This window comes from Physcomitrium patens, chromosome 12 (genome assembly GCF_059467195.1).
Source record: "Physcomitrium patens ecotype Gransden chromosome 12, ASM5946719v1, whole genome shotgun sequence".
Taxonomy (NCBI): Eukaryota; Viridiplantae; Streptophyta; class Bryopsida; order Funariales; family Funariaceae; genus Physcomitrium; species Physcomitrium patens.
Window position 1 is genome coordinate 14,423,445 of NC_143421.1, and position 19,509 is coordinate 14,442,953.

The following is a 19,509-nucleotide window of genomic DNA, read 5'->3' on the forward strand; positions in this document are numbered from 1 at the left end:
CTTCCGCTTGCGAGTAACATCCTGCATTCAACACTATCTTTCGGAGGCATTCTTGTCCTAATGTTGATTTTGACAAAACCTACTCTTCACTGGGTGTCAATGAGGCGAATGGAGATGTTCATCTCCGTTGAAAATTCAAGCAGTGAAATTCAATTTTTTTAGCAGCCAAATCTGTGTAGCACGCATACATCGACAGACATTGCATATAAAAATGCATTAGTCTATTGGTCAATGAGATGGCTTGTTTATATTTTTTATATTTTATCTTTGTTTTTATTTTCTTTTGTATATAAGCATATTATTAATGGTCTTGGACCCAATACCTCAACATGACACAAAAAAATTATATTGTACATAATGGTGATAAAAGAAGACAAATTAACAATTTTGGCTATAAATTAAATGTGATTTATTTGAACTAAATTTTACAATTAACATATAGAATTGTGTGTGCATATATATATATATATATATATATATGAAATTTATTTGGTTTAAGTTTCAATAATTATTTTGCATAAAATTAGCTAAATGTTATTCTATATGATAAACATAATAAAAGATTACACGATATTTGAGCTCTTCTTGCAAATCACTTAAGATAAAACAAAAATAATATACATTTTGAGTGCATAAAAAATAGATGAAAAATACATTAATTTTAATTTTATCAATTGTAGAATTTGACGTAAAAAAAAATAAAAGGCAATATTTATTAGAAAACTTGAATGAAATATTTTGATTGCAACAACAATGTTTCTGATTTCTTATGATATATGTACAATCTATCAAATTTTAAAGCTACAGCTTCTACAATGAGCTTTGAGCCAAGAATGTGCTATTTTGAATAAAAGTAGGGTCATAATATTTAATAAGGTTCTAACGACCAGCAATTGATCCACAATCCACGTTAACTATAGTAAAATGAATAAAAAATTACAATCAAACCTAAAACAAAGTATGGTTCATCGTTTTGATCACCTTCTTACAAAGTTGGCATGTACTATCTTACAGGTTGAAACTTTTGGTGGTTGTTGAAACAGAGTCATAAACAACATGAACATCACTGAGTAGCTCTTGACACAGGTTAACATGGCTGGACTTCTGACAGGTATCAGATAGCGTTCAAGTGCCTTCAGACTTGAAATCCTCCCCCACATGTTTCTCGTCGTAATATATTCCAACGAAGATTTTTCCCCCATCCTTCCACACTCTCAATGCACCAGTGAACTGAAAAAGGTATGCAGAGATCCGCAGTAGAATTCGAAATACAGAGACAAGGTGACCACAAACTAGCTCTAACTATGGTCGTATATCATGGTAAGCTGTAATCTGGCATCGAAGGCTAAACTCCGCAAGATCGCGGAGTGCTCATGGAGAGAGCAACTTAACAAAGCGAGTCACCAGCGTTAATCACAGTTGAGAGCATCCAAGAGGCAAGAGTGTCTTTTCTAATGGAATTAGTGGTCATGTCTGGTTTAGCAAGCAGGTTCTATCTCTGGGTTATCGGAGTCGATACAGAATACACATTAGTTCGTATAGTCTCAGATTTATCGCCAGCACAAAGGAATGATGAAAACTCCGCGATCTTGCGAACTCCATCTCATTCCTTCCATCATTGAATTTGCGATAGTCATGTGGTGAATTTGAGATGAACGGAGCAACCAACCGGACTGTGGTGAACGGTTTTCATAGTTTACCCCAAATAGTTGCTCCTCTGCCAACTAGTCATGAAAGCAAATTCGTACTTGTTTCCTTTCATATCAATGGTAAGAAGCAAATTTTAGAGAAACTGTTGAGCACCGCAAGATTGGATCTTAGGTTCTCCCTGGACGATAATGGGACCCTAGTCGAAGAAACATGAATATTGTTGTGGGATGGCTTCACCTCTCGATTTTACAATTGACATTGTTCTTGGTGCAATGAGAAGTCGTAGCTTGAAGAATATTCCCTAATGGGCAGCAGTTCTAACGAGCAGCACGAAAGTTATCTATAACCCTCCATCTCCTGTTCTGAGGGTGGTTCTTTCATGGTCCTTTCTGCAGAAAAAATACACACGAAATAATGTCGTCAGGAATTTCCTCAGAAGGACTCAATGATCTCAACACATTTTATTTCTGTTTCACATATCATGGAATGAAAGTTCAACCTGCAGCTATACATTTTGCATTCCGCTAAGAGAGTACAAGAAGAACTGGGTGGTATACTTACCTTGCTTCTCCCGGAAACGAAGCTCATGGAGCTCTTGTAAAACAGCACAACAGCAGCAGCAGACATGCGCCCAATAATCGCTAAAACAATCACCCTGCATAAATTCACTTCATAAGTATTTGTACGATAGGAATTTAGCAATAGGGATTTACACAACCATACCCTGGTATATAACTTCATGAAAGCATTCCCTGTAGCACTTTCTCTAATCCAGTTCAAATTCGTTGACATTCAGACGTACATGGATCCTATCAGTTTCTCCAGGTTTTTCAAGAGGCTTACTGGGATATCGAATCGGCGACGGACCTTTCTTCGTATGCAAGAAGTGTAACAACAGCACCCACCGTAGAGTGAGTGAAACGCCAGTTGACTGCATGCAGAGTCTTCAGCTGTATACAATCCCAAGTTAATGAGCAGTAACTTCTGCTCTGGTTTTTCAGAAACAGCAGCACAGTATTTACCTCAACAGTGGACATAAATAAATAGTGATATTCAGATGCTACTGACTTCCTGCGTTATAGTCACATCAATTCTTTTTCCTGAGCAAAAGGACGAGAGGTTCGAAAGAGCAACGTACAAGTGCCGCCATCTGTAACTGAACTTGCAACAAGAGTAAACGTCCCGCAAGGATAGCAGAAAGTTTCGATACCTGTTCCAAACCATACAAACCACAGTCTACCTCAACAAGGTGGAAGAAATCGGAGTGTGTATATTAGTAAAAGTCACTATTAGATTTGATGCGCTCCACGTTATCTCTACAGCCAAACGAAATTCTATCTGATACTGTGATATACACTTTACGTACACGTATCCATGTTGAATGTTCTAACTAAAATTCGAGGCATAGTAGATAATTTCACATGATAACTCACACAAGCAGGGGTCAACGCAGCAGTCGAAAAGGTCATAGCGCCAGTCTTTGACATAATAGTTGCTATAAACGCTGTTGCAGGGCAAATCTTTCCTAGCCACTTCATCGCACACAATCATCTGCTGGTAATCAGAAGGGAAGCCTTGCCTGCAGTAAAGCATCCCTCAATCCATGAGACTACAGTATATTTCCAAAAGATCCATGTCTACCTCACTGTCCTCATGTCTGCATTGCACAACTTTTTGTGAGGATAATGAAAGTGTAGAGCTAAGTTACATGAAGGTGCAGGATGCGAATTCAATTTAGAATTCAAGCTCGGCACTTACAACGACGGTTTTAGATGTTTCATATGGCGCTTAGATGACTCCACCACTTCGGTCCTGGTGTGAGGTTTCCGATGTCTCTCTTCCTCCTCGTTATCCTCTTCAGGTATTTCGGCCATGGCCTCTGCAAGGATTACCGGGTCAGCTGCAGCAGCTTCTGTGAAGTCTATCAAGTGCTCAATCACGCCGCATTTTTCTAGCTCCATGCATGCCTGCACAAAGAATACACCAACGCATCATCATATTGCACAGCAATATGCATGCAGGGGCCGGTCCCGAAGTACTCCCTTCCATCATCTTACGCTGAAAATGACATGGCCCTGAACTTAAAGTAGTTCCCAGATTCTTAGGATCAAGTTTCGGACCCAAGTTCAGAGCCTGTCATTTTGATAAAAGCTCTTTTTCGTTTTTAGCTCTATTCAACCAGAAAAGCACGGCTAGAAGGATACGAAATAATCGGCCATCACATCAGAAAGGTGGAGTCAAAATTGCAGAGTACAAAAAGTTACTCACCCTCATGTGTTCCAGCTCCTTCTGCAACTTAGCATTTTCTTCCCGCAAAGCGATGTCTAAGGGCATACCAGGGTAGCGGCGTGACAGTTGTCGTGATAATCGCATGGAATCTCTCCGAGTGTGCTCGGGCTTCAAAAGTGTCTCTTGCACCTTAACATCTGAACGTTCCATCGTGTACGACCGTTTATCTTTAACAATTGCCCGGATACGTTCCTGCACCATTAGACATTGTCTATTGAGGACAACAAAACAACTAGAGGAACTCATAAACATCTATTGGCATAAAAGATTGAGACAAACCGTTCGAGACAACTACACCACAATGTACTCTAAGAAACTGGTTCTTGATCAATGAGCACTGACGTCAGTGAAACCAGATAATGAGCTGAATGTTTAATTGCCACGCAAGCTTGTGTTTGGCAAAATTTCACAAGTAGAATTCTAAACGGCGGCACAAACCGGTAACGTGGTCTGAGACGATTCTGTGTCCTCTTCTCTCTTTCGCCGTAGCAGGTGCCAATTTTACATAAAACATTGTGTAGATTACTCACTGAAACTAGCTACAAAAAATCAATGTGAAGCAAAGGACCTGATTCTAAGAATCTGCCACGATTCCATGCATGAAAATTTAGCTGAAACCTCGGCACTGAAGATTTTGGAGATGATTCTGTGTTCATGTTTAACATTTCGCTTGCTAGCGCAGTCGATCATTTCACCGACGAATTTCTACGTCAATCTCTACGATGAAATGGTAGATAGACATACCCGACTATTTTCAACGAGGGAGATGAGAGGAATGAGCTTGAGATATTTGTCGATTTCGTCCTGGTAGTCGCGAAACTTGGTGACGTACATCCACCCCATGGCCACAAGATACAAGTAGCTTTTGTCACGGCAGCTTTCCACAAGCACGACCGCCTTGCGCAGCGCTTGCTCTAGGTGCTCCAGCGGCTCCCGGCACTCGGGACGCTCTTTAAGATCCGTGAGGTTGAGCTGCTCCAGCAAGTTGGCAATCAATTTGAGGTGTTGTGCGAATTGTCGGCAGTTCTTCTTGTGCATACGTGCGTTGTTGGCGGCTTTCACAATCATTGCAATTAGCTGCACTGCATTTATGCCAGCAAGCTGACCGAAGCTGGCAACGTCACCCAACGCGAGCCACGGCATCCAATTGAACAAGGCCGCCATTGTGACCGCAAACTTGAAGAGTCCTCTCCGCCTATTCAAGAGCCTTCTCAGCTTTCACTAGAAAATTTCATGTTCATTGAAGCATACTGAATGCGCAGCTCTCAACTTCCTCTCCACAAACAAGATCTAGGAGTGAATCGGACGAGGTTTAGACTTGTGATCCAAGGCTAAACCGACTGCAGTCATGACTTCTTCCTGATCTGCAGTAAAATGAAGCATCTCCTAAACTGCTCTTAAAATAGCACAATCGGAACTGTCATCCACGCCAAAAAATACATAATATTGAAGAATCTCAGAACTCCGAGAGCGACTCTCTCAAAATTACACTCCAGATAGGGAATGGAACTGACAATAATTCCACTACGTTTCTTTTGATTCACGAAACGAAAAATAAAAACAAAAATATAAGAGAGAGATGCGGGGTTCTATCTCGCATAACATCCACACATTCTCTACAAGACGAAGTTGCTTCCTCTGTCAAGTAAATGTTGTTTTCAGACTCTTACACACCGCCCCTACACCTACTCCCTTTGAGTACCTTCAAACGAAAGCCTGGCCAGAAATGGCACTTACACTTCAAGCCATTTCTGCAGGGACCTACACTCCGTGACAAACTTTCTGAGCAGACCTTCAGCTGCCATGCGTGCAAAACACATCCCTCATACACCTTGCCTGGTTTGCAGATTTCAAAGATTCAAGAAGACGCCATAGCCAGGTCCTATCGCGTCACGAGCATTAGCGACAAAGGTCGCAATTATGAGTTGCGTGGGTTCTCTTGTACAAGAAGCCAGACTATCAAAACCAAAGCAACAAAATCCGAAAGCCATGAGTACATCGTTGTCGCCAAAATCCCTCACTACGTCTACAACTGTAGGGAGGTCCCACCACATCCATCAACGCAACGACAGTACTGTCTTCTCTCCGCACTATAACACCGTCTCGTCGCAATGCCACAATGATCTCGTTCACTGTATGTACAGGCGTTAAGATTCACAAGTTCACCTCACAATTGCGCAGCATCGGTGCGTAGCGTCAAGGTTGTTGATTGAAGCGGGATGATAGATCGCCGCCGTGGTGCCGGTAATAATTTGATCTGCAAAGTGCAGGGAAAGAGAGTGGGAGAATGATTGATGAACTACGGGCTTCGCCATATCCCATCCGCACATCAACAAAATCCTCCGCTGGCAATGCCTCACGCCATAGCTCATCCCATCGATAAGCTCGTACTTATTGGAGCAACGGAGCTTCACGACATGTCCCGTATTAACATGTGCCTCATGCTCATCACTTATATACCACTATTTGAAACTCGTGCAGTTGGCTACTAAAAAAAACAATGTAAATATTGATTTTTTGTTTGAAGCTTCTCATGAGGTGAAACTCCATGTTGCATGATGTTCCACAATGTGGTGCTTTCAAGCTTCACTCTTAGTGATCTAGTGCTGCTACTCTAGGCAATCTCTATCAATGGCATGCAGCTTTTGATGTCTTATTGATCAAAAGTTGAATAGTTGCTTCACATTTAATGAAAATGATGAAATATGTTGCCATTTAGAATGGTTTTTGTTTCCTTTGGTTTATCCAGATGGTTTATCTCCTTGTACTGTTTTATATAAGAGATTCCTTAAAATAGAAGCCTAAATTAAGAATATTGCATTAAGGATTAAGAATGTTGTAAAATACCATAATATGTTTATTGTTTTGATATTGTTTAAAATATTCTTTCAAAGTGCTGTGTAGAGAGTTTTTTCTTCTTCTTTTTTTTTTTTTTTTTTTTTTCTTTTCTTTCTTTCTTTCTGTTGTAGAAGGTCATATTTTGTAAATTTTTTTTTCTTAGTATTCTTTTTTAGGTGGATGATGTACATGGAAGTGAGAGTAAATCCACCTTTAATTTTGTCAGTGTTTGTTTAGAATGGTATAGCTCTTGTGACTTTGTGCTTTTATGTGTACCTGATTCTGTATTATTGTACTATTGTGTCTATTCTTGATTTTTTATTTTTTTTATGTCATTAATATCAAATCATTTTTTAAAAAACTAAAATTCAAACACAAAAAATAAACAGTGAGGGTAATAATTTCGTGTGGATTTTTAAAATACTATAAAATGTCATCCATATCAAAAGCATATCAATAAAATAATTTGTATTTTTTATGTTTTTAAATGGTAATTTATAAATTAGGTATGCTTACAACATGTTTATTTTAAGATTAAAAAACAAACTAATGATATATTTTTCAACGATGTACCCTCAATAATTAATGAGATTATGAGTAAAATTTGAAAAGTCATTGGTAACATTTTACAAAATCAAAGTATGATTTAATATTAAGAAACTGTTACCATAGAAGTATGATTTCTTTTGTGGGTTCCAACATTTAACTACCAGAAATAAATTATTTAAAAATAATTTATTGTTGGTTTAATATATATACATATATCACCATATTATGCAATTAGATGCAGACCACTTTTGTCTTTACTATCTTTAACATTATTTGGTATGTGTTTTGATATTTGTGAAGCATAAAATGTAAAGTCTTATAAACTATTACAATCCATATACCACAAAAATCTAGGATCAGTGGGTTAGGTTTGGTAGTATGCAATAAAACACACACAAAAAGTTCATGACCCAGATATGTTCAATTTTTGAGGTAAAAAACAAATTGTATAATAAGATGAAATTTTTTGTATGTGAAAAAATGCTTTTGTGTGCACATATGTCTATGATACTAATATTCATTATAACTGTATCGACGTGAAACCTTTTTCTTGCATGAAAAACTTCTTAAGTTTCTGTTCCAACTAATAAATGTTATTTATCTAATTATTCTTGCCATGTAGTTTCCCAAATTAAAATTTCAATGGCCACTGTGTGCACATCAATTCATTTAAAAAACAAGGAACTGTCAACTTTTGACCAACTAAAAGAGTCATGAGAAAAAAACAAACAAACTAATAAACAAACAAATATGTGGTCATGCTCTCTTGCAAAAAGTAGAAACAAATCATTTTCAAAGAATTGTTTGTTGAATGTATTATCAAGTGAAAAAACACCACTTTGACTACGTAAAACAAAAGTTGAAATTTAATTTGATTATAATACTAATGGTAAGGTCAGGATTCGAGGGGACTGTCACGTCATGGACAGGACCTGACGACGTGGCAGAGCCCACCAGAGGCTTCCGGAGGGGGAGCAGTCTTTCTCTCCTTCTGTACGGCATTGCCAACTAGGATTGTAATTGACGGGTCTGGTACCCCTCTGGCGTCCTAGTTGGACCCCCCCCCACACACACACAACTCTGCATCCAATCAGAGGGATCCAATCCCTCAAAAGATCCAAAACCAAACAGTTGCGTGTATCAATTGATTTGTGCTCTACCATATTTGAGAACTCAAATTGTTTTATATATCTATATATATATATATATATATCTATATCTATATATATATTATGAAATGTGTTTTACAATAAGGAAGGAAGGAGTAGACATACTGATCTGTTTATTTATTCATTTGTTTTTGTTGTTGTTGTTGTTTTTTTCTTTTCTTTTCTTTTCTTTTTTTTTTTTTTTTTTTTTTTTTTGTTTTTTTTGATGCAGGGTCTTGTTGGACATTTATGTTCGCCAAGATGAAATGAATTCCCACAAATACTGTGACACCAACCTTGTTAGTTTAAAAGGTTTTTGTTGCATATGCACAGTAGCCAGAATTATGGGGTGCATCCACTTCATCTCTCAAATTGTCTATAAATTTTAAGAATGCATCGGGGTTTCAAGTGTAACAACATACACATACAGGGTCGGCACAAAGTCCTGACCCCACATGTAGGTAACACAAGAGAATGTTGAAGAGAAGCACATTTTTGTTCAATGGAGGGGGCATTACAACAACAACAACAACAACAAATACCACGAGATTGTGGAGGCTTTTTGATGTTCACAAGAAGGTGGAAGGTTCTCATCTTATCAAAGGTGCACTTAGCAAGGTTCTTCTAAAGGATTTCTTGGTTAGATTAATAATGAAATTTCTAGCAAGCTATGTGGTTATTGCTTGTTTTGTTGTAGGATCGCATCCCTTTGTTATCTTATTTTCCTATTTATTATTGGCTCTTCTAACTGGATCACAAAGTATAATGAATATTTTGAAGACTTTGCAAAGCGTACTACATATATTTTATTGTCTTTTCTATTTTTTATTGGATTTATATTAGTTTATTAAAGACACAATAATAAAACCAAACAAATAAGGACTTAGTTATAAAAATTGAAACATAAGATTTTCACAAACTGGTTCTATATTTTTTTCAAAACCATTATTTTCAATATATATATATTTTCTGTGAGTAGGAGAATTTGTATTGTGTCAATATCAAAATGTAAAAATTAACATTTTGTATCATAACATCACAATATAAACATTTTTAGAAATAAAATTTTAAAAAATTGTCATATTTTGTACAAGCTAAAGGATCTTCTTTAGAATCTCTAATGGTTATGTATATTAACCAAGTTAAATGTCAATATAATAAATTTATTACGTTTTTTTAAATGAGCCTCAATCAAAAACTAAACATAATATTGCAATATAATGCATCTTCCATATGATATTAAATTATAAACACCACCAACATACCAACAACATAGTAATCATAATTAAACAAATAAAAATATTATCAAAAATATGGATAAAACAATATTTATTTATGTAAGTTATATTTATATATATATATATATATATATATAATAAAAAATACATTGCTATATAGTTAATGTTTTTACAATTGTTAGTTTTTTTTTAAAACAAGCTCAATATTAGACTCCTACAAGTAGTAGTGTAAAATATAAATTATTAGTGCATGCAATAAATTACATCTTGAGCCTCCAAAACATTATAATTAATTTTAAATATTATTTATATTTAAAGTATCAAAAATGTCTTATATCCTAACTAGAAAGTAGAAGTAATAGCAAAGCAAAAATAAGACCATTGAGAATTGTTGTAGTACACATAGTATACATAAAACCATGCAAAAGGACAAAATAATAATAAAATTACATTAGAAACGCCAATTAAGTATTATTGCACAGAAATAATGGTAAAAAATACATGCATAATATTGCAAGTATATAAGGTTGTCAATCTCTTTCAGACTTAAAAAAATAAGTAAAAATATTATAATATGCCATGGCAATATATATTTTATATAAAAATATTGTTAAATTAGTTAGAGTTGTTACACATCCATTTTATCAAAACAAGCTTAAAATAGAAATTCTTAAAAAATCATACTATAATAATAGAATATTTTTATTTAATAATTTTAAAATAAAAAATAAAAAATAAAAAAATGAAATTTATAAAAACAAACAAATAAATTTTTATAGATACATTTTTTAACTGAGTATGCCGTAATATTTGTGGAAAAAAATTTAGGCTATTATCCCAAAATTATACAATCAAAATTGAAAATCAATTATCTGCTATGGTTGTAAAGAAGCCTATTTTTTAAAAAAATGGGGACCATTATCTTATCTCTTATTTTGTGGTATGCCATATCTCTTGTTATACCACATAATTGATTACTAAAATATGCAATTTTTGAAGAAATAGGAATTTATAGAAATTATCAAAAAAAAAAAAAAAAGTTATGCCTTTTTAGATTCAAAAATGAGTGAGGATTAATATAATTTTAACTTTTAACATTTTAAAGTCTATCTTCAATGCAAAGTATCTTCTTGAAGATAAAACTCAACCTGAATTTTTCTAAAATATCAAAATTGAAGTAATTAGTCAGCTCACAAAACGTACTAGAATAGACTAAATTTATAAAAAAATTACAAAATTATTGTGAAGTTTTTAAGAGCATTCTTTCAAGTTGAAGTTGAAGGTGAAAATGTAGAGGAGTTTTTTTTAACAACCATTTGACATAAAGAGTTTAAATAAGTCCTTACCTATAATAGAAGAAAGAAGAGAGTTGACAATTCTAATTGATACTCTGAAAGTTTTTAATTCCTTTGTGAAAATAAATAATAATAAATACATATATAATATTATTAAAAAATCTAAAGTAAGGATATTATTCTATTTGTATAAGATTTATATATTACACATTGGTAGAAGAAGAAAAACTTATGATTTATAAAATCTCAAGTCATATCTATCACATTAGCTACTATGTAATTTAAATAATATACAGATAAAAAGGTGACACAATGTCAATTAAAATATACAAATTATAATATATGAAAAATAGTCAAATTCTTCAAGATGCTATGGGAAAATATACCACCAAAGAATTTTTGATTAAAAAAAGAAGCATTTATATTATGCTATAATTGTAAATTAATTTCTACATATAATTTTTACCTTAAAAATATAATAACTATTTTTAAAAACTTATATTAGTTTCCTGATAAAATAATAATAATAATAATAATAATATAAAAATTAGATTTGTTTTTAAAGCTCAAGTATCAATACTTGCCAATGCACTTCAAGAATTCTAATTGACCAAGGTAGAAAATATATATATATATATATATATAACTAATTTCATCAAAAAAAAAATTGAAAAAAAAAATTTAAAAGAGTTCTCCAAAGCATAAAAGTCCAAATCAATTATGATGAATATGATACAACTAGCTAACAAAGGGAAGTAATTTTATTCCAATTAATTTTCTGTTAAACCCGTTTATAGCTCCTGATACCAAGAACTTTAAAATAACATTTTTTTTTTTTTTTTTTTTTTTTTTATAATAAAGACAAGTTTAGTATAATAAAAACTATTAAGTTATATTTTTAATAGCTTTAAAAATGACTTAATACTATTCATATTATTTGATAATAATAGAATAAAATAAATTAATTTAAAATATTTTAAGTGTGACCTTACAATGCACCCAAAATTATTAGAATAATTCGAAAAAATTACAAGATCTTATAAGATCTCTATAAAATCAAAATTTTCAATGAAAATTATGATATTGGTAAAATAAAAATTAAGCTCTCGGAAGGAATAATAAAAATAATAAATTGGTTTTATTTCACATGAACGTTCTTAGTGTATTATTGCCAATTACAGGCTGCTATTGCTCTTTATCATTTTTTTTTAATTTTTTAATTTTGAAAAAACATCATAAATTTAATAATTACAAGTTCTAATAAAAATAATCAATATAGACCAATCTAAATTTTTTCTCTGGTTATTTACATTTAATAATCTCATACTAATTCAAACAAATCTTATGCAAGAAAATTAATTAAAACAATCTTTTATCTTCTTGAAGCTTTACTTCACAAAAGCCTAGGTCATTATAGAACATAAACTTGTATTCATTTCAACGTACACAATGAATTTTATTTTAAAAATTATCTTTATTTTTATTTTTATTTTTATTTTAATGTATTGATAATATAAATGTACCATTTGTTTTGTTTCCAATTAAAAGGGAGGTATAGCAAAATTATTTTCTTGTCTTATACATCCTTTTTATTATTGTTAAATTTTGTAATGCAGTTGTTATAAATGAGGTAGAATTTAAAATTTATAAATAAGTTATCCTATCAATATAAAGAATAAAAAAAATTATTATAAAATATACTAACAACAAATTACTTGTGTTATTACTATAAATGAATTGGTATATTATATTCTCTATATTTTAGAAAATTCAAGTTATGTCTTTTACATGGTTATTAAATGCACAAAATCTAATAGCTATTAAATAACACACTAGAAATTACACAAAATTAGATAAAAGAATACATAACATAAAATAAAGGATTTTTTTAACATTTCGAAAAGTTTTTGAAAGATCTTTTACTATTTATTTACTATTAAAGACGTGATTTTTTTTAATTATTATTAAAAAAATTTATAAAAATTATCTTATTGATGCAACAAAAAGATCATTACTATTGAAAGACAAGAAATAGTTTATTTCTTCTTACTTTAAGCTTTGTATTATATTTTTTAAAATTTAAAGAAACAATCAAAAAAGATGTCAACAAAATCAAAACAATTACTATCAACTATTTAGCATCATCTAAAGACATATAGGACAATTGTGTAATAGTAGAATAACTTTAGTGGTGTTAGCATCAAAGAAAATATGACATTAATTATATTGATATACAAGTTGTAGTAGTGGTATGAATAAAAAGTAATATATTTAAAGATTATAAAAATTTGTCTTGTCCAACTTCTATCTCTTGTATAAAATTGATGAGGATAATTTTGGCTTTACAACAGTAGCTAAAAGAATCCACGCTAATTCTTTATTTTTCTTTACAAGATATTAAAATTTAAAAAATATGCTTTAATATAAAATTGCATGACAATGGCATAGAGAACTATATTATTTTTGCATGGTAGAAAAGAATAGTCTGATATTTTTCTTGTGATTGCTTCTAAAATTTGAAGTTGTAAGAGAAAGTATAAAATAAATAAATAAATCTATGGCATACTTGGCATAAGTTTCTAGTGGTCAATATGTAGATAGATGTGATACTACATGATGCATCTATTAATGAAAAAAATTAGTTTAAATTGTATACAACTTGTAATGTAGATGAGAAAGACATCATTATTTATCAATTTTGGAATTACTCATCCACACAAAAATCAAAGACTTAGCACACCAACATATAAAACTAGTCATTTTGGTACAAAGTAAACTACTATTTTGCAACTTCCTTTGTCCCACATAAAAGCACCACATAATATTTCTTTTGTCAACAAGTTGTGACTATTATTTTGTAAAGCAATCATGCAAAACCTCTAAATCAAATACAACAACAAGCATTTTGAAAGATTAATTTGATTTTCAACCAAATTATGTAGAATACATTTATAAAATATAAATAAATAAATAAAATCACCTAAATAAAAGCTACAAAATACACCAAGCTATGCAAAAACTTTCAAAACACATGATATAAAAATGATCTCTTTACCAAATAGATAAAATACTAGCTTCACAAGCATCTCTCCTATCCCAAAAACATTTCTACCACACAAGAAAAGAAGTAGCTAATTATTTCAACAGATTAGGTAGACATCTCTAGAATATCTTCATTTATCAATGAAAGTTCACTCTATCAGCGTTAATTAAAAAACAGAAAACAACAATAACAAAACAAGAATTCACAAACACACGAAGTGCGTGGGAGCTTGGAATGGCCATGAAAACCACACCGAATTGTGGAGATCTGGAGCTCAGGGTGAAGAAAAGCACAAAGAACAACAGCAACAACGAGATCGCGGCGTTATCAGCATGGGAAGGTCGCACTGGGATGTGATTTGAGAACCTACATTGCACGGGAACCAGAGGGGCGCAATGAAATCCGGTAACCTGCCGATGCTGGATAAGGCATCATCCCCAACAATTGATTGTGTGTTGGCATTCCAAATCTCACCTCACGAAAACTTTGCGCTTCTTTGCTGTTGTTGTTGCTCTCAATTTGCCCAACTGGGTGGGTCTCTCTGATAGGGTTTAGCAATTTCATCCCCTAAAACTGTCTGTTTTGGCAGATGCTTTCTGATAGCTAGATCAGCACTTGTGTGGGTTTTGTGTGTAGTGGGCTTCGGCAACTCCTCCCCAGTTTAGGAGTTTCCATGCCGTGGAAAAGTGGGTGGCTGGTTCTTTGACAGCCACATCGTTGGTTACATCTCTAGGGGATGTTGACGAGGTGTTTAGTTTCTGGGAATTGGCGTCGCGTATCCCAAAGCTGAAATGGACGCTGTCTTGTGAGGGGTTGAGTGTGTTTGTGGCGCTTGTGCAACGTGAGGAGTTCCATGCTGTGTTTTGGATTCAAGGTGAGGGTTGTTGGATTCAGGCGTCATTCTCGTTTCTGCGTTCTGTATGGGTTGCATTACAACCGCGTCGTGAATGGTTTTTTTTTTTTTTTTTTTTTTTTTTTTGTCTCTGGGAGTACATTGTAAGGAACGGTCCCTTCCCATTCACGACGCGGTTGTAATACCTTGGCGGTGTTTGTTCGTCGACTTTGTGCTGTAGTGAAATCGAGGAAGAATCCTGTGAATTGGGCGGTAATGCCAGCAGTCCTCATTCTGGATGTCAGGGGTGATCATGAGAGTTTGTCTGTTGCATTGCTGTTGAGATTTTATGTTCTCATCCTCGTGGTGGGTAGTGATCCTGGTCGTGTTTGACGAGCTCTCGCACTCTGGATTCTCTAGTGAGTAGCGCTGTCTTTGCTAGGTTTAGAGTTTTTAGTGACTAATTCGTAAACTGTATGTTATGGAGCCGCAGAAAGTTGGAGCGATGGCACATTCACGCGCTGCGATGAGGCTCGCTGCTTGTGAACCCCTCCAGGTGGAATTCCACTCCGCTCTATCGTGCTTAAGATTGTGTCCGGTCCTTAAAACAATTTCCGTTAATTTTCAGCTAAGCCAGTTACAGTTAGATAGAAATTGGAATGGTTCGCATCCTTGGGGGCAATATGAGAGCGTCTATGCACGTGCTGCGGTGCCTGCAGGTTTTAAAAATCCGATCGAACGCATCAAATTTGATATCTCATGGGGGTAATGGCGGATTTGACCCGATCAAGTTCATATCGTCAATTACTGTTAGAAGAACTGGAAACATTTCAAGTAGTAAGCAAACTATTGGTGTATCTCAATTATCTGGTGTGAGGAGATTGGGGGAGGGAGGTCTGCGAGCACCTCAATTGCCGAAAGCAGAGACAGTCCCTCGGCCGATTCTCAGAGAGAAACATTCCAACCTGTTGACTTGTTCACGTAAGTAATATGTAGATTCCCTCTTTCAGGCCAATTAGTATTTTAGAATAAGCATGTTAAATTGCTCAGAAATCTGGAATGCATCTAGACCAACTTTTAAAACATCTCTACATATACTCACCAGGCAAGGTTGTGGCACATTGGCGTCAAGAAAATCAGTCCTGGATGCCAATTCGGAATTCGAGGTTCCGTTATTCGTCTCTTCAATTTGCTTGTTCCACCTGTGATTGCATCCGATGCTTCAAGTGTGAAGAACATATTATCCGCAAAATTGGATCATGGTTTTAGTAATTTGACACTTGTCTGTGATGATATCAAGTGTCTCCCAGCAGTACTGTGCAAGTGGCGACCTCGATGTTCACTCTTGGCACGGCGTTCGTTGTACCATTCTACACAGCTATGGTTTTTGCCCCGAAGTGGAAATGGGTACTTTCTCTAACTTCGAGCTTTCCTCTTTTGAGAGATGATTTCCTGTAGTATTATATGTAGGTGGGTGCGGCCTACAATTCCCTTACCTGATCATTTGTACGGTTTTCGAAACAGACTAAGAAGCTCGTGGAAAACGATATACCATTTATCGTGTTGGGCGCGATGTACGTCTACCTTCTTTTCCTTTCATGGACACCAGAAACTTTGGGCCTTATGTTTGCAAGCAAATATTGGCTCCCAGAGGTAAATCACCTGTTCTGCTAGTGAATTTGACTTGTTATTACAGTATTAGCACATGTTTTATAACCTTGATTCTTTTCTTTTTGTCAGGGTTTTCGTATTTTTGTTGTAGCCTGGTTACTAACTCCATGAATTGACACGTGAAAGTAGCTTCCGGGCATTACTCGCATGTTTTCAAGCACTATCACGGTCGCTTCAGCATGGATCCATTTGCTTGTAGCTGACCTCTTTTGCGGCCGGTAAGTGACGTATATTTATTTACTTGTTCCTTTGATTATTATTCCCATGAGGTCCTTGTCGGATTCGCAAGCAAGGTCAGTCCCGCTTAGTGCTGGTAGTGAAGATTATATATTGATTTTGTGTAGGTACGTGTATCTGGATGGACTTCAGCACAAAGTAGAGACTCGTCATTCACTTGTATTTTGCCTCATGATGTGCCCTATTGGCATCATCTCTCATTTGGTCACCAAGGTGCATCTCCTAACTCACTCCTTTATTGTTCTGTAATGTTAAGAATTCCTTATGCCCAGAGGTTCAAGTCAGACGTAACATTGTATGCAAGTTAATTAAATTAGAACGGTGGAAGTAGCTCCCCTCAAATCACAATTAATGCATGAGGTTACGAGTAGATTCAGAGGCTCCAAATTAGACTTAAGCCTTATTTCAGTTTCACAACTAGACGTCAGACTTTTAGTTTTGTCAAGGCATTCGTAACATCTCATTCGTGTGTAACGTAAGTCGCGAACACAAGTATTTTGCGTCTCTATGATTTAGTAAGTAGAAAGGGTGTAACTAATCAAACAGGTATATGAAGCAAGTTTTTTAGCTCGAAGCGAATAGAGTGGTCAAGGTAAAGTTCACAGCTTTAAGATTTCTAAGCTCTTCGCTCCGTGTGGTACAAATCCCTAGTTAAAGTACACATTTTTCGAAACCGCAATTGCTTAACTTGGCAAGTTTTTACTCGCATGACAGAGAGAGAGGCTTTGTGTTACATGCTAAAATGGCGTTTTCTTCAGGTTCTTACATCCTTCGCACGGCGCATTGATGGCGAGAGCACAACAGACATAGGAAAAGTACTGGCGTAGGAGTGCTATTCTAGTGCCCCCCCCCCCCCTCCTCCTCTTCGGTTGTACTGGAACGACTGTGTGGTATTCTACCAAGACACGAAAACCGGTGTTCAACTCCTTGTACCACACGAGTGAGAGTCTATAGGGTTTTTATATGATTTAGAAGGTGCTTCTTGAGTTTGTACACTTCTTGTTTTCGTACCTTGTGTGTAGACCAGGAGAAAAAAAGTTAACCTGCCATTAGCATTATCGTGGCCGTCCAGACGCCGAATTTTCCTTTGTACATCAGTGGAAATGACTTGCAAGCAGAGTGATTCTTTGAATGAGTTCCACACTCAGCGGGATATGTCGCTCAGAAACCTCGCATCTACTAAAAGACTACCTACAAATTTCTAAATCATTGAAAATCAGTAAGAGTTGCGGAAAGTGTTGTCCACCTATATAGCCTAGTGTAGACCGTAAAATTGTGATCCTAGGCACATCAAGCACATCCCGGAGCAGATGTTGTAAATGAAGCTCCGGAGCTTGATCACATGTGCTCCATCGCTCCTCTTAAAAATTATTATTGTTATTATTCATCTGCTTACTCCTGTGTGGAGTTCCCCTTTCCCATCCTCAAAACTTCGCTTTTGTCATTACTAATTTTTGCTATTATTCGAATTTGCCTCACTACAGATAATAGTTACAAAGAGAGTGTGATACGAAAGCAAGTTGGTCACAGGTGTCACCCATCTCAATATCCACATTCCTGAACAGCCATGCTGATAATGTACAATACCACAAAAGAAGACGGCCAACTCAGACGAGTTGAGCTGTGACGTGGTATACGTTTTTTTAACTAACTTTAAAAGGAGAGTACTCTACACTGTGTAAATCAACACCCAATTAACAAGTGTGTTGGAGAGCATCAAGGTAACCACTACACTCTACAATTCAATTCACCATAATTATATTGTACATGCCACCTATCACACTAATAAACCATAATAATCAATAAATTTGCTTGACATTGATTACTAGAATATATGCTTGCAAACTATTATTGTATGAAAGCATACATATATTATTATTTATTGTTATTATTGTTATGATAACATATTCTTGTTTGCAAATAATTTATTGTAATATATATATATATACAGATTTATTTGCATATACATGTATAGGATTTAAATGTTTTTATTAATGTATCAACCAAATCCATACAAAATTATAACCGATTAGAATTTTAATAATATATTTTTGATATCACTATAATTTGATCATTATATATTACTGTATGATCTTTAATTACATATGATGTGTTATAAATAGGCCAAATTGTCTTTTATGTATTTTTTTTAACTACACATCTACAACAGATAGAATAAATAAAGATTTTGGTATTCAACACACAAGTATTATATAGGAAAAGACAAGTAGTACAAACGAATTAAATCTATGTTAAGTAAATGATTGACATTGTCATTCAAATTACTATTTTTACTATCTTGAGCGTTGTTATTTTCAGAATGTGTCGTTGGAATGAACTACTAAATGATATGTTGATGATTATGTTCATTTGTTCGAGTTTTATCACAAAGTCCAGCAGAGTTTTTTCGCAGTTCCGTGTGGAACCTGGGAAAACTGCACCCTTACTTGGAATAATTTGTTCCCTTGTGGAGCCTTCGGAGTGGGACAAGCGGCAGCAATGCGCAACCTCAAGCTGAATTCACGTGTAGCAAAGGGGAATTTGTTGTCCGATGTGGAAGCTTGACTTGCAGGGGGTAACAAATTTTGTGCGGCCTGTGCTGTGCAAGCAGGTGGGTCTGTTACTAAACTGGATTGCGGTCTCCCAGGTCTGCTTTTTGCGTTCATGTGAGCCGCCGCCACTGCCACGACACTCCCTCACGTAAAAGGATCTGTGGATA

At 34.8% G+C, this 19,509-nt stretch overlaps 2 protein-coding genes across 8 annotated transcripts; one reads left to right on the plus strand and one right to left on the minus strand.

The window, feature by feature from the left end:
- Positions 1 to 841: 841 nt before the first annotated feature.
- LOC112289273 (protein MID1-COMPLEMENTING ACTIVITY 1) lies at positions 842 to 6,138 on the minus strand. The gene is made up of 8 exons (XM_024534366.3): positions 4,684 to 6,138; positions 3,919 to 4,131; positions 3,409 to 3,617; positions 3,084 to 3,229; positions 2,789 to 2,860; positions 2,494 to 2,600; positions 2,212 to 2,305; positions 842 to 2,039 (listed from the first exon to the last, which is right to left on the minus strand). The coding sequence occupies exons 1-8, from the start codon at positions 5,101 to 5,103 to the stop codon at positions 1,987 to 1,989; spliced, it is 1,314 nt and encodes a 437-aa protein (XP_024390134.1). The 5' UTR covers positions 5,104 to 6,138; the 3' UTR covers positions 842 to 1,986.
- An 8,178-nt stretch (positions 6,139 to 14,316) lies between these two features.
- On the plus strand, positions 14,317 to 18,177 carry LOC112290057 (protein ABA DEFICIENT 4, chloroplastic). Of its 7 annotated transcripts, XM_073537915.2 has the most exons (10): positions 14,320 to 14,455; positions 14,687 to 14,924; positions 15,376 to 15,438; positions 15,602 to 15,863; positions 15,988 to 16,048; positions 16,193 to 16,289; positions 16,407 to 16,535; positions 16,683 to 16,771; positions 16,898 to 17,003; positions 17,549 to 18,177. In XM_073537915.2, exons 2-10 carry the CDS (start codon positions 14,904 to 14,906, stop codon positions 17,615 to 17,617), a joined length of 897 nt encoding a protein of 298 aa, XP_073394016.1. In that variant the 5' UTR covers positions 14,320 to 14,455; positions 14,687 to 14,903; the 3' UTR covers positions 17,618 to 18,177. The 7 variants fall into 7 exon arrangements, with proteins under 7 accessions (XP_024391768.1, XP_090111097.1, XP_073394016.1 ...); XM_024536000.3 differs by lacking the exon at positions 14,687 to 14,924 and having other exon boundaries at positions 14,317 to 14,455; XM_073537916.2 differs by lacking the exon at positions 15,988 to 16,048 and having other exon boundaries at positions 16,183 to 16,289.
- Positions 18,178 to 19,509: the final 1,332 nt, after the last annotated feature.

Coding starts and splice junctions, on each gene's coding strand:
- LOC112289273 (XM_024534366.3), bottom strand. CDS start 5,103: ATGGCGGCCTTGTTCAATTGGATGCCGTGGCTCGCGTTGGGTGACGTT. Junction 3,618..3,918: donor AGGAGCTGGAACACATGAGG/GTGAGTAACTTT, acceptor TTCTTTGTGCAG/GCATGCATGGAGCTAGAAAA. Junction 2,861..3,083: donor CTGCGTTGACCCCTGCTTGT/GTGAGTTATCAT, acceptor GGTTTGGAACAG/GTATCGAAACTTTCTGCTAT.
- LOC112290057 (XM_073537915.2), top strand. CDS start 14,904: ATGCTGTGTTTTGGATTCAAG. Junction 16,049..16,192: donor ATGCCAATTCGGAATTCGAG/GTTCCGTTATTC, acceptor AGTGTCTCCCAG/CAGTACTGTGCAAGTGGCGA. Junction 16,536..16,682: donor GCAAATATTGGCTCCCAGAG/GTAAATCACCTG, acceptor ACGTGAAAGTAG/CTTCCGGGCATTACTCGCAT.